We start from the raw sequence: 12617 nt of genomic DNA, 5'->3' as shown, positions 1-12617 counted from the left end.
GGCACAGCTGTACTGATACAGATGTGCCGCTGTAAGAGCGCTGGTGTAGCTGCGTTATTCTGATGGGAGAAAGCTCTCCCGTCGACATCATAAAACTAGACCAACGAGCAGTGGTAGCCTATGCCATCAAAACGTATGTCCCTCAGGGGTGGGGTTTTTTCAGAGTTTTACCGACGTAAGTGCTAGTGGAGACATGGGTCTTATTCACTTCTGAAAATCTGACTTAGGCTTCCGTGTCACTTAAATGCTTTTGAAAATGTTTCCCTTGGTCACACAACATTTGTATTTGTACATGCATATGGTTTTACCTGCAAATTTGGAAGGCTTAGTTATGTGTGCACTTTGAAAACGTAGCTCTTATTATGTGTTCAAATTACTCATTTTTCCTTGATGGAGACTGCCCCCACAGCTTACACAGGTTCTTTAAAAGTAAGCGACCTTGCATAGTATCTTCTGCCTTTTGAAGTAGATGTGAGCTTCTTTCAGATAAAATGGCCTGGCAATTTGGAAAATTATAGCTAGGCTATAAGTATATTTCATATTTTCTCTTTTGTAAATAACTGGCTTGTCTTAGTTCACTGTGGGCTTCTTCCATGGTCACATCAAAGCCTAGAAATCCTACTGGAGCTTGAGCTGAAACTGCTGTTTTTCCTAGGTTCAGGAAAGAGCACATCCATAAATGGCTATATTGACAATCATGTGTTTCATCAGCACACTTGTGATTAGAGTTGGATGAAATTTTTTGGTCAAATTCTAAATTTGCTGAAAAATGACGTTTCAGGGCAACCAAAACTATCCCCAAATTTGGGCTGAATTTAGCAAATAGTTTTGGGCTGAATAAAAAAGTGAAAAAAGTTGAAAAAGTCAAAATAGTTCTTTTTGCATTTTTGAAAGGAAATGTTTTGATTTCATTTTGAAACAGTGTTTTGTTTAGAAATTTAGCTAGTTTTTTTTAAAAGGGTAACCTCCCCTCCAAATGTAACAAGATGATATTTTTATTTTGTTTCAGCAAGATAAATAAAATTGCAGTCTCAATTTGAAACAAACTGAGTTTTCCTCCATTTTTCAGCCACTGAACTGCAAAATCAAATAATTCACTCAGCTCTACTTGTAATACCTTGCTGTGTCACCTTATTGGATCTTTGAGTGGCTTCAGATGCACATTGAACAAATGAGTGACAACTGTCTGCCTCAAAAGAAAACGCTGCAGGGGCCAAAGCAGTTCGGTTATTATATGTTGTGCCACAGCATCACGAGTGGCTGAAAAGTCCAACTCTCAAGCAACAGTCCTTACCACAGATAATGCAGGCAAAAAAGCATGGTGCCAGAAAGTGAAGCTGGTGCACTCCTAGTGCTTGAGGCTTGCTGTGCTTTCTCCTTCACTCTCTTTGCTTTCCTGTCTCACAACCACCTCTCTTGCCTCTTTTACTCCCTGGGGCAGCACTGCCTTCCAGTGTAGCATGTTGCTAGCTGCATCTTCCTGATGCAGAGTTTGCGACATGGATGTTGAAAGTTTTCAAGTCCTCAAATCTGAGGCTTCGTTGGCCCTAAGGCCTTTGGAGCATCCTCAAGTTCTCCATGCAGGAGATCATTTGAATAATAAAGGTGGTAAACATGGTCCCTGTGGGACTACATACAGAATGGTCCTGGAGGCTACTCAGTAATTATTCATCATTGCTAATTAAAATTTAAAGGTACAGGTTTACCCTAATTACAAATGGTAAACTGTTTGGGAAAGGAATATTGTGAGTTACTGCTTTGACTGCCATTGTTTGCTAGAATGGGTAGACTATTTTAAAAAAATGTTGAAAAATTTAATTTCCTGATTATAATGTTCTTATCAAATAAGTTGTGAGATGAAATAGTACTGACAGAAATACTGTTAGAAGTTATTCAAGTGCAAAATAGCAAAATTTGTTTAATACTTAGTGAAAAATATTCAGCTACCTTTATTCTTTACAGAGGGCATAAGGGTTTCTAGTTAATGCTGGCCAGTACAGTTGGTAGTAATCAAGATCACATGCCCCAGTTCAGCAAAACACTTAGGTATGTGTTTAAGTCCATCCCTATTCAACTAGCCTTTGATCTCCAGCAAAACACTTAAGTCAGTGCTTAATTTTAAGCATGTGAATAGCCAGAATGACTTCAATGACACTGCTGATGTGCTTAATATTAATGGTTTGCTGGATTGGAGCCAGAATGGTTAGCACTTTGTAGGATGGAATCTCAAAGCACTTAAGCATGTGCCTGAAGTTAAGCACATACTTAATGCTGTGCTGAATAGGGATTGACTGCTGAACTGGGGCACAAGGCAGATTGTTATAATATCTTTCATGCTGAAAGTTTTATCTGGTTGTAGAAGCACAGAGGCTGGATCCCAGAGCCAAGAATGGAGAGGGAAATTTCTCCAGTTAGTATTAGAATGCTACTTTAACAAAGCATAAGAATGATATTGGGACAAGGACTCAGATACTGAATATTATTTATTTCCTATTGCTTTGGTCATGTTAAGAATGTCACCCAGGACATGCTGGGGAAAATATGTCTGTCTTCACATCCTGCTCAGAGAAGAGAGGCCCTAGGCAAGAGGGTCATGTCTAGCCAAATGGTTTAATTTGTAATAAGATACCAGTTAAGCATTTCCAGAAGCTGTTTGCTAGTGAGTCACAACTACACAGTCCAGAAACTTCCTAAAGAAAATGGGCTGGAGAAAAATGAAGAGGAGACACCATCCAGCTGCAGTAAAACAACCCCATAAAAGGCAAATAATTAACTCAACAGTTAAATTATATATTTTTCAGTCTGATCTGCTATTTAGAGCAATGTTGTGAAAGTCACTTTAGACCTACCATGGTATTGATATTTTTAGACATTGATCTTAGAAATGGTGTGTTTTAACCTGAGAAACTAGATTATAGTAAATAGAACTACTTATTTTTATACTTACAGATGGTCCCTTACTACACAACCTTTGTGAGTGGGGCAACTTTGTGGGACAGAGGCATTTACCATCCTGCTGTAAGTACTATCTCGGTACCACAGTATTGCATTAATTGTTGTTTTGTATCCTGTGCATGGCTGTTCCACCCACACTAATTCTCCACTCCTGCAGCGATGCTTTGTCTTTACGTGCTCTGTATGGAAGGGGGCTCGCACAGGCCCACCGACAATGGCTCAGTATCTGACTCAGAAAATATCCTCTGCTTGAGCTATTTCCTCTCATTGCATTGAACAAAATGATGTGTGTATTAATTCTGGAATCAGTGAGACACAGTCAAAGATATAACCCAGAAACCACAGCAATGGACATGTCAAAAATACCTAGGTAGATAACTCAACAGCATTAACACCATCCAAGTAAATAAGTGTCAGCAACTGGAAAGAGAAGTGTCCGTTACCAGGTGATGTTGTAGACAGACAGAACTCAGCCTAGATATTGCAGGGATTCATTATAATAATGTCTTGTTACTAGACTAGCTGGACCCATCAAACTGCAACAAGAAAATATTTAACAGGAAACATAATCTTAACTTCTCCCCCTTACCCATACTAGCTAACTCAGGGGTTGGCAACCTTTCAGAAGTGGTGTGCCGAGTCTTCATTTATTCACTCTAATTTAAGGTTTTGCGTGCCAGTAATACATTTTAACATTTTTAGGTCTCTTTCTATAAGTCTATAATATATAACTAAACTGTTGTTGTATGTAAAGTAAATAAAGTTTTTAAAATGTTTAAGAAGCTTCATTTAAAATTAAATTAAAATGCAGAGCCCCCCGGACCGGTGGCCAGGACCTGGGCAGTGTGATTGCCACTGAAAATCAGCTTGTGTGCTGACTTTGGCACATGTGCCATAGGTTGCCTACCCCTGATCTAACTCTTTAACTCCTTATTAGCTGAACAGTATTACTGCAACATCAATACCACACCAGCATCCGTGAAACTCATGCTACAACTGTCTTGGATTTTTTTTTGTTAGTTTTTGTGCTTGTTTTATTTCTTGCTGTGTTATGGGGCATTTATATTCTGATCAGATTTTGAGCTGCTATTGGTCACATTATTGGATAGCTCTCAAACTTCCAATCCCTTAAATATGCCCCCACCCCCCAAAAAAAGGATTATAAAACAATATAAATCCACCCACCCCCGAACAAATAAAACCTTGGAGTGCTCACTCTGTGTAATCTTCCTCAGTGTTCTCTAGTATTATCACCTTTACCATTTAATGCACTATTCAAATGTCTATATACAGAGTATTTTAGGACTGTATAGATATTGTGATATTGATTTTATTATTCATCTGCTTGCTAAGAATCAAAATTAGCAGTATAGGTGTAATTTGCTCTTCAGTAGAGCTACAAAGCACAAAAATTACAAGAATAATTTCATCTTTCTCTTTCAAATAAAAATAAATAGCTGAGTTCATCAAGGAAATTGCTGACCTGCTTTTTCTTTCATTTGCTAATGATCCCCCTTTTCAGTGAATTAAGCTTGAGCCAACTGATTTTTCTGAAATGTGTACACGTACATCTAGTAAATTAATGTAAGTATGCCTATGAAGATGGTAGCCATAGGCCAGTGCTTTTCGTTGCCATGGATCCATTGCAGGCCTCTCTGATTGTAGCTTGTTAGGGCATTGTTTATACAAGTAGGAACTGAGGAAAAATGGTTTTCAGCTATTTTTGTAATTTACATTTTAACAGTTCTAATTGTACTAATTTCCTCCCTATTTAGTGTGCGTGGTAAGGACAGTAACCTTCAGTGATGACCACATGGTTCTTAAAGTTCAAGCCAAAGGGCTATGCTCTGCCCTCATTTATTTTCTGTGCAACCTTGGGCGTAAGGAGTTATAACTGATGATAGAAATTTAGCCTCCAAAATCTCTTTGTGCGGAATAAATAGACCTGGCAACTTACTTTATCTTAGACTCATTACATCCATCTGGAAGGTCATCTACAAACATGTTCCTTTAGTGTGAAGATTACAAAACAATCATTTGAATTTTATTTTCTCCCTGACTTGATTACCTATGATGCTTGGTAGATTTTTGCCTGGGAACCGACCCTCCCCCATCCCCCCGATTGTTTCTTTCAAAATACTCTGTTTACGTTTATGTTAAGTGTCTGGCTTATTTTTGAGAAAACTCTGAGGCTTCTGTGATGACCACGGTAAGATATCAAACCTTTGCAGCACGAGTAGCTGAGCTAGTTCCACTGGCACTACTGTGGGAGGACACAATGACCCTGAAAGTCTAGCATTGTAGGTTACTGGTTTAGATTACTGCTCAGAGAGAAAATGACTCTCTAGAACAGCACCATCTATGTTGCCTGCTTGTAGGGCCTGTCGTGAGGGATATGAAGTGTGTGAAATCCTGCAGGGAACCGAGGAACCAGTATTAGGATACATTGCCTTTTGCTGGTCCTATAGTTACCTGCGCTAAAGGATCTGTAGAAATCTCTCCATGTTTCCTGGCTGTATCTGTATCCTAGCAGGAATTTACACGCTTCATATCTCTCACTTTCTCTTTCTAGATATAGATAGCTACTGTACATCTAGAGAGATATTGGACCTTATTCTGCCACCACTCTGGCAGTATGAAAGGGCCTTAAAGGGATGTAAAGGTGTCAATATAATTTCTGCCTACTTAAAGGTCCCTTTACACTAATAAAGTGGTGTAAAGAAACATTAGGCTAAACGAGAATCTGTCCCTGAGTGTTTCTAAATATGCTAAGTGGATTGTTTTGTTCTTGGGGTTGTTTTCCATTCTGGTGATGAGCACCATTAACCTGAATTTGGCTAGTTATGTTTAAAATTGTTCCAGACTGTCTGTGTCAAAGACAACATTAACTGAAATAAATTACTTCTGATCCACTATCACAAATACACATTAATAATGAAATAGAGCCTAAGTTTGTGGCATCTGATATGTTACATTATTTATCATTTATATTATTATTACTAAGTTATTTGTATGGTGGTAGCACTTTGGAGCCCTAACCATTGACTAAAATTCCATTGTGCAAGGCTCTGTACAAATACGGAACAAAAAGGTGGGCTCTGCCCTAAAGAGTTTACAATCTAAGACAAGAGACAACAGATAGATACAGATGGATGAGGGAGTACAAAGAAACAATGAGACCGTATTGGGCAGCATGATAGGAAGTGGTCTCTGCACACCTACAGCCAGACCACGTATTAAAGTTCTACATGAACTAGGTAGAAAGTTCCAACTTTTGTTTGTTTCCTCCCTTCTTTTATTTTGTTCAGGTAAATCTTGCTGGTGGCTGTGTGTGATTCATAATATGTCCAGTCCAGTAATAATAATTTAGGTCACATCTTAAATGTTTACTTCCCACAGTCACTAGTATGATGTGAATGTATCAGAGTAGCTGCAGAAAGCAGTTCAGGCAGGTACTGTGTGTGTAAGGGGGAGGTGAGTAAAGGGGAAGAGAACTGGGCCACACACACCCCTCCCCTGCTGCAGCCCTGGATGATTCAGGGCACCAGGGATCTTCGGCGGCGGGGGGCCCCCGCTTCGGCCGTAATTTGGCGGCGGGAGGTCCTTCCACTCTGGGACCCGCCGCCGAAGTGCCCTGAAGACCTGTGGCGAGACCCCCCCGCCGCTGAATTACCGCCAAAGACCTGGCACTTTGGCAGCGGGTCCCGCCGCCGAAGACCCAGAGCGGAAGAAGATCCGGGCCCCGGGCCCTGTGAGAGTTTTCCAGGGCCCCCGGAGCAAGTGAAGGACCCCGCTTCAGGGGCCCTGAAAAACTCTTGTGGGGGCCCCTGCAGGGCCCGGGGCCTGGGGTAAATTGCCCCACTTGCCGCCCCCCCCCCCGGGCGGCCCTGGGATGATCCAGAACTCTGCAGGGCACACACCCTTTGGGGTCACTCAAACCCATGTGGCCCCCTTCTCCCCTCACCCTCTCCTCCAAAGCAGGAAGTAGGCAGGGCAGATACAGAAAGCAGTTCAAACAGGCACCTGAGGATGCAGATGATGTCACCAGACTGCTTTTGGCAGTTTTCACTCTGAACATTGTCTCTCCTGTGTTGATTGGCTGTTTGTTCCCTCCCTCATGGTCTTTAGCCTCTTGTCACTTTTGTGCCTTCCTTTGTCTTTCCATCAAGCTAACCCCTCCTAACATCACCCCACTGAAAGGATTTAAAAACAAATAAAAAAATCACTGAACTAACATGACATTTGCTGTCATTGTATTGTTCACTCTGTGTGTGTTATGCCCCTTCCCTTACCCTGCATCTGTCTTGTCCATTTTGGTAATAAGCTCTCTGGGGCATGAGCATCTTTTTCTATGTTTGTACAGTGCCTAGCACAATGGGGCCCTATTAGTGGTTGGCCAGTGGGCACTGCCGTAACAATAGATAGTCTGAGTGGGAGTCTAAAGAAAGAACAGGATTTGTCAATGGAAGGATACAGAAATGTTCAAGGTATATGTGCTTTTACCAAACAAATCCACTGCAAGGTGGTGGAGAAGACAAAGGGGCAAGTGGTTTTATCCCTTATATTATCAACTTCTGGGAGGGATACATACTACTTTTCTGCTAGTGGCTCATCTTTCTTTCCTCTGTAATAAATATAATCAAAGAATTCAACACTGAGTTCACTTCCTGCCCTACTATAGCTTCTCTTCCTAAAAGTTGCTTTGCTATTAGAGGACACATTTGCTTGTTCTCCTCCTTTTCCCTTCTATCCTGCAGCGGTACTGCATGCAACACTGATGTCAACAGATGTGATCCTACAGCCCTTAGGTTTGCATAAAGTTAATGACAGTTGTATATGTAAGGGCTGCAAACCCATCCCCATGATTTAACTCCCCACCATCTGATCCCCGCTTAAAGTAACTAGAACCAAGTAACTTTTGTTGGCTGGGAGAAGCGAGTCCTATACTCAGCTCAATGGCATTTCTCTGCTTCTCTGTAATATGGTAATTTTTGAATGTTGCATCCTATCAATCCCAGAATTTTAGGGTATGTTCTCGGCCTCAGTGGGTGAAATCCTGCTGATTTTTGTGAAAATTGGAAAATACAGAGATGGAATGGGGGACACACAAAGCCTCATGCATCTGGTTAGTAGATCCAGCAACTTCAGCCTCCTCTGTAATTGTTGAGAGATCAAAGACCCAGTTGATGGCAGCCATTAACATCTTCCATCTCTCAGGTCTGCCCATCCTCCCAATAGAGTTAAAAAATGTTCACACCATGAATGACTTACAAAAAGAAATAACAATGTTGGATGGGATAAAGGGGCATAGGGGGCACACAGAATCCCTGGCAAATGGGGGAAAAAATGAGGACCTGGGGAAGGGGGCAATGGGGGACACACATAGCTTCTGGTGTAAGGGAGGAGGCGTGGTTACAGGGAGTCCCTGAAATAGGAGGGGAAGAGAGGGTGGCAAATAGGGAACTGGGGGGAGGGAGAGAATGGAGTAGGGTGACCAAATGTTCTGATCTTATGGGGGCAGTCCTGATTTTTGGGTCTTTTTCTTATATAGGCTCCTATTAACCCCCACCCCCTATCCCGATTTTTCACACTTGCTGTCTGGTCACCCTAGAATGGAGGGATGCAAGGAACCCTTAGTATGTGCAGTGCGCATACCCTACAGAAGCAACAAATTGACCTTCTAGCTTAGTTAAACTTTTTAATTTGAATAGCACCTGCTGCAAAATTATCTTTAAAAGGAAATGAGTACTTTGAATGCTGCAGGTTGGATTCACCTGAACAGAACTCGGATGTCATCAGTGTCCATGATCTTGTGAAAAGAACAGGAGTACTTGTGGCACCTTAGAGACTAACAAATTTATTTGAGCATAAGCTTTCGTGGGCTACAGCTACATGATCTTGTGAGCGTTCTGATTGTGGGCCAAATTTGTGCGGTGCTTGCCATCTTGCGAAAGAATGCAACTGTTAAGGAATTTTGCTTGAGCTGCCTGAAGATTCTCTTATGGCCACTAGAGGCCACTCTGCCACTTGTGCTGCTGGCAGACTTAATAGCTGCCTGCTGTATTGGGGTGCCCCTGTGCACTCTGAGCAGGACTCTGGAGCAGGTGCAGAATAGCAATGCCCATTCAGTGGTGTAGTCCAGGAAGAAGGGGTTAAAGGAAGTAGTAGCCCAGGAGAAGAACCTCTCCTGTAGGTTGGAGATACGGTGGCTGCTGATGCTTGCCAGGGATTGGGAGTTGGGGGCTGTGGAAAGCAGGGCTACAGAATCATGCTGGGGTAATGCGGGGATGCAGGAATATGCCAGTGGGGAGCAGGGAGGGGCTATGGGCAGTTTGGAGGAGAGCAGGAAGATGGTGCACAGGGGAGTTGGGGCCTGTAGATTTGGGTGCACATTTTGTATTAATTTGAGTCAATTTTTGACTTGTAATTGTGAAACAAAATCAGGAGGAGATCAAAACCAAACAGGCCAAAAATTACGATTTATCCTTTAAATCTCACAAATTTGGAATTCAAATTTTGGAATTGTGACCCTTGAAATTGGAAATACTGGAACTCACACAGTAAGTCTGAAAACAAAACTCCCTTCTGGGACTGATCCTGCCTCCATAGTTAGAAGCTCAGGAAGATGCTCCCCCGCAGAGGGTGCTACATTTTTTTTTAAAGCTTTGGAATCCAGGGTCTGACATGGGCAGTGCATGGTGGTCAACTAAAGCCCTAGATGCTCCCACATGATGTTCTCTGCTGGGGAGCCAACTCAGTAAATCCTGGCTGAATGAGATGTATGTGCATAAAGGGGTAAATGGAGCTCCTGTGGCATGCTCTCACCATTCGCCAGAGTCCGTGGAAGGCCTTCAGTGCAAACTATGTAGCAGAGTTTTGGGACTGACTGGAGATCTTTCTTTCTTTCTGTGGCAAACTCTTAACCTTACTTATCATAGAGATGTTATACAGAAAGAATGGGCAATGGCAGCATTAACTGTCACTTTGCACTCTCTGAGCCCCCAGGAGACCTCACAGAGTACCATTAGAGTAGGGAAACTCCATGGCAGCCTTGTCACTGAGCTGGCAGTGTTGTCTGTGCAGAGTCAAAGCCTGGATACTAACGCAGAGGGGCTTCCACTGAGCATGGTTGCCTTGGGGCCTGGACTTCTTTGGGGTTCTGTCTGAGGGAGAGGCCTTGCCCCCTGTCAACTGGTGCTGACTCCTTCTCTTTGCATGAAGAAGAGTCTCACCATGTGCGTTTAAATTCAGAGTTTTTGTGATTAATTTTTCCTCATCCATGTCTTTGAGTCAAAGGAGGTCATATGGCCCAGAAAGTATGACTGAGAGCCAGTGGGCATTTCTTTGTAGTGACTTCTCCATCGAAGGGTGTTCTCACTCTGCCAGTGGATACTAAATATCTCTTGTAAAAAATAATTTGCACTCTTCCATAGAGACTTTAAAAATAACAAACATTCCCCGTTGTTCAGACATGAGCCTACAGTTTGTTGGCTCCGCAGCTGTAGAGCTGGCAATCCAGCAGAGGGAGCTAACAAACCCTGCTCCTAGCATTGTGCTGCATCACGGTTCAACTAAGGTTAGAGAGAAGAAATGCTATCTGCTGTGGCGTGCTGTTTTCAGAATTACAAAACATACTCTCTAATTAGAGTGAATGCCTTGGAGTTAATAGCAACGTGGTTCACACCCAAGCAGGCAGTCCCCAGGAGGGATGGTTGGGAATTTTTCAGCAAAACATTTTTTCATTGGAAAATGCCAATTTGTAGAAATTGGAAGCTTCTGAGGAAACATTCCAACAAACCTTTAGTTGGGAGGATTTCTCAGGTCCAGGATAGAATTTTTGGGGGATAAAGGGGTGAGGGGAAGAGAGAGAAAGAGACTGACCCACCTGAGAATGGCTAGTGGTTAGGGAAGCCTGGGTTCAAGTTACTGCTCTGCCTGATTGGGACCTCCCAGGTGAGTGCCCTGGCTATTGGCTATTTTCAGGTGGATCTGTCTCTGGGCTTTTTTGTGGAAAATTTTGGAAGGTCTAGTTTCATTTTGATGCAGAATGAAAACAAATGTCAAAACCTCAATTTTTTTTTTTGCAAAACTGAATTCTTGTTTTCCAGCCAGCCCTTGTTTCTATTTCCATAACCTGGTATCCACAAGGATCGATTCAAGAACAGCAAGGGCCCCATGAGGACTTGCTTAGCTTGCGGCCCCTCCTAAGAGATCATTCCATCATTCATACATTATAAACATATACAATTAGCAAAAACTTCATCTGTAAATTTTCCCATTACTCACAGATGGGTGTGGCATAGGAGGGTAATGGAAGCTTGATGGGGGTAGGCTGAGAGGACTGGGAATGTAGAGTTGGGCAGGCTGGATGGGAAGATGGCTGAGTGAAAAGGGCATTTAGGGGCAGGTAGCAGCAAGGAAGAGGTAATGGTGGAGGAGGTGCCTCATCGGGGCAGCATGAAGCAACTTGGGGGGAGGAGGAACAGGAACAGACCCTAGGTAGGTGGGCCCAGAGGGATGTTTGCTTGTGACAGAAAACCCAAAGAGGGTAGAGAAGAAGATGTGCCTTTGGGCAGGAGGCGGGCCTTGGAGGAATCCTTGCTTGGGACAGGAGTTGTCTCCTGGAGGCAGAGAGGCTGTTCCACTTGGAGTATCGTAGCAATGGTAAGAGGGACTGCAGAGGAAGCTCTACTAGGCCATAGCCGAGGGGGGGAGGAGCAGAGTCAGGGAACAGGGGCCTTGAAGGAATCTCAATGAGAACAGTCCATGGAGGTTGGGGGTGAAAGAGAAATCCCAACCCAGGTTAGGAATGGGTTGAGGAAACTGGATGCTAGGGAAGAAAGAGGCTATTGATACACTTTCCCTCTTATGTATCTCCTGGCCCAGAATCCCCATTTGTCTTGCTTGGTTTTGGTTGGGTTTTGGGTTGGGCTTGCAGCTCTGGGAAGCTCCAAACACTGGGCCAGGCCTGAAGGCTGTGGGTCTAAGATGCATAGAGTGAGAGGTTTGGCTTGGAACTCTAGCACTTAGGACCAAGGTGGTATATTGGGAAGTAGCAAGCATGCACAAAACCTTGTGCCCTATGCAAGTTTGCCCTATACAAGTTTGCCCGGTTGGCATCCCTCTGTGACTTTAGGTTGTGCGGCATGTCAAGTCTGGCCCTACTGCTGCTCGTGGTCTGTTGTTGTTATTGGTTCTATTGTCTCAATTTAGGCTGTAACTTCACAATGGAAAGTCTTGTCTTGGACATGAAAAGCCCAATGCATACATAGGTGGTTGCAGTTAAAGGGCCTGACTCTTTGTTACCTTCTCCTTAATGTAATTATTTGCACCAGTGCAATGTCAGTGCAACGTGGGTGTAAAACATCACCTGTCTGATGTGTTAGTGTTTGATGCTCATTTTGCGTTGATGTAAACTACTATCCAAGATTTAGACCTAGCCTTTTTCTATCAAAGTGCCCATTTTTAGCTGTTTGAGATTTTCCTGTATATACACTGGGAAGCACAGATAACACTGGAGGTAATTTGAAACTGGTGGACATTTTTAAAATGTTACCACTATATAGTACTACATATTCTGCCTTTCTTTGACCCACTCTTCCACCCCCAAGCTTTATGGTGCTTGAAGTTTCTGCTGCTGAAGTCGAATGAAATGGAGGAAA

General features: G+C 43.0%; 1 protein-coding gene across 1 annotated transcript in view; it reads left to right on the top strand.

Moving 5' to 3' along the window:
- The window catches only part of LOC120373513, a 195600-nt gene that overhangs the window by 20675 nt on the left and 162308 nt on the right, over window positions 1-12617 (top strand). The window contains exon 2 of the mRNA XM_039492069.1: window positions 2950-3018. Coding sequence (XP_039348003.1) covers window positions 2950-3018 — 69 coding nt within the window. The remainder of the gene's footprint in view (window positions 1-2949; window positions 3019-12617) is intronic.

The sequence above is a fragment of the Mauremys reevesii genome, linkage group 1 (genome assembly GCF_016161935.1).
Source record: "Mauremys reevesii isolate NIE-2019 linkage group 1, ASM1616193v1, whole genome shotgun sequence".
In the NCBI taxonomy this organism is placed as follows: Eukaryota; Metazoa; Chordata; order Testudines; family Geoemydidae; genus Mauremys; species Mauremys reevesii.
The sequence above is the reverse complement of the archived record's forward strand: the minus strand, read 5'-3'. Positions and strand labels throughout refer to the sequence as shown.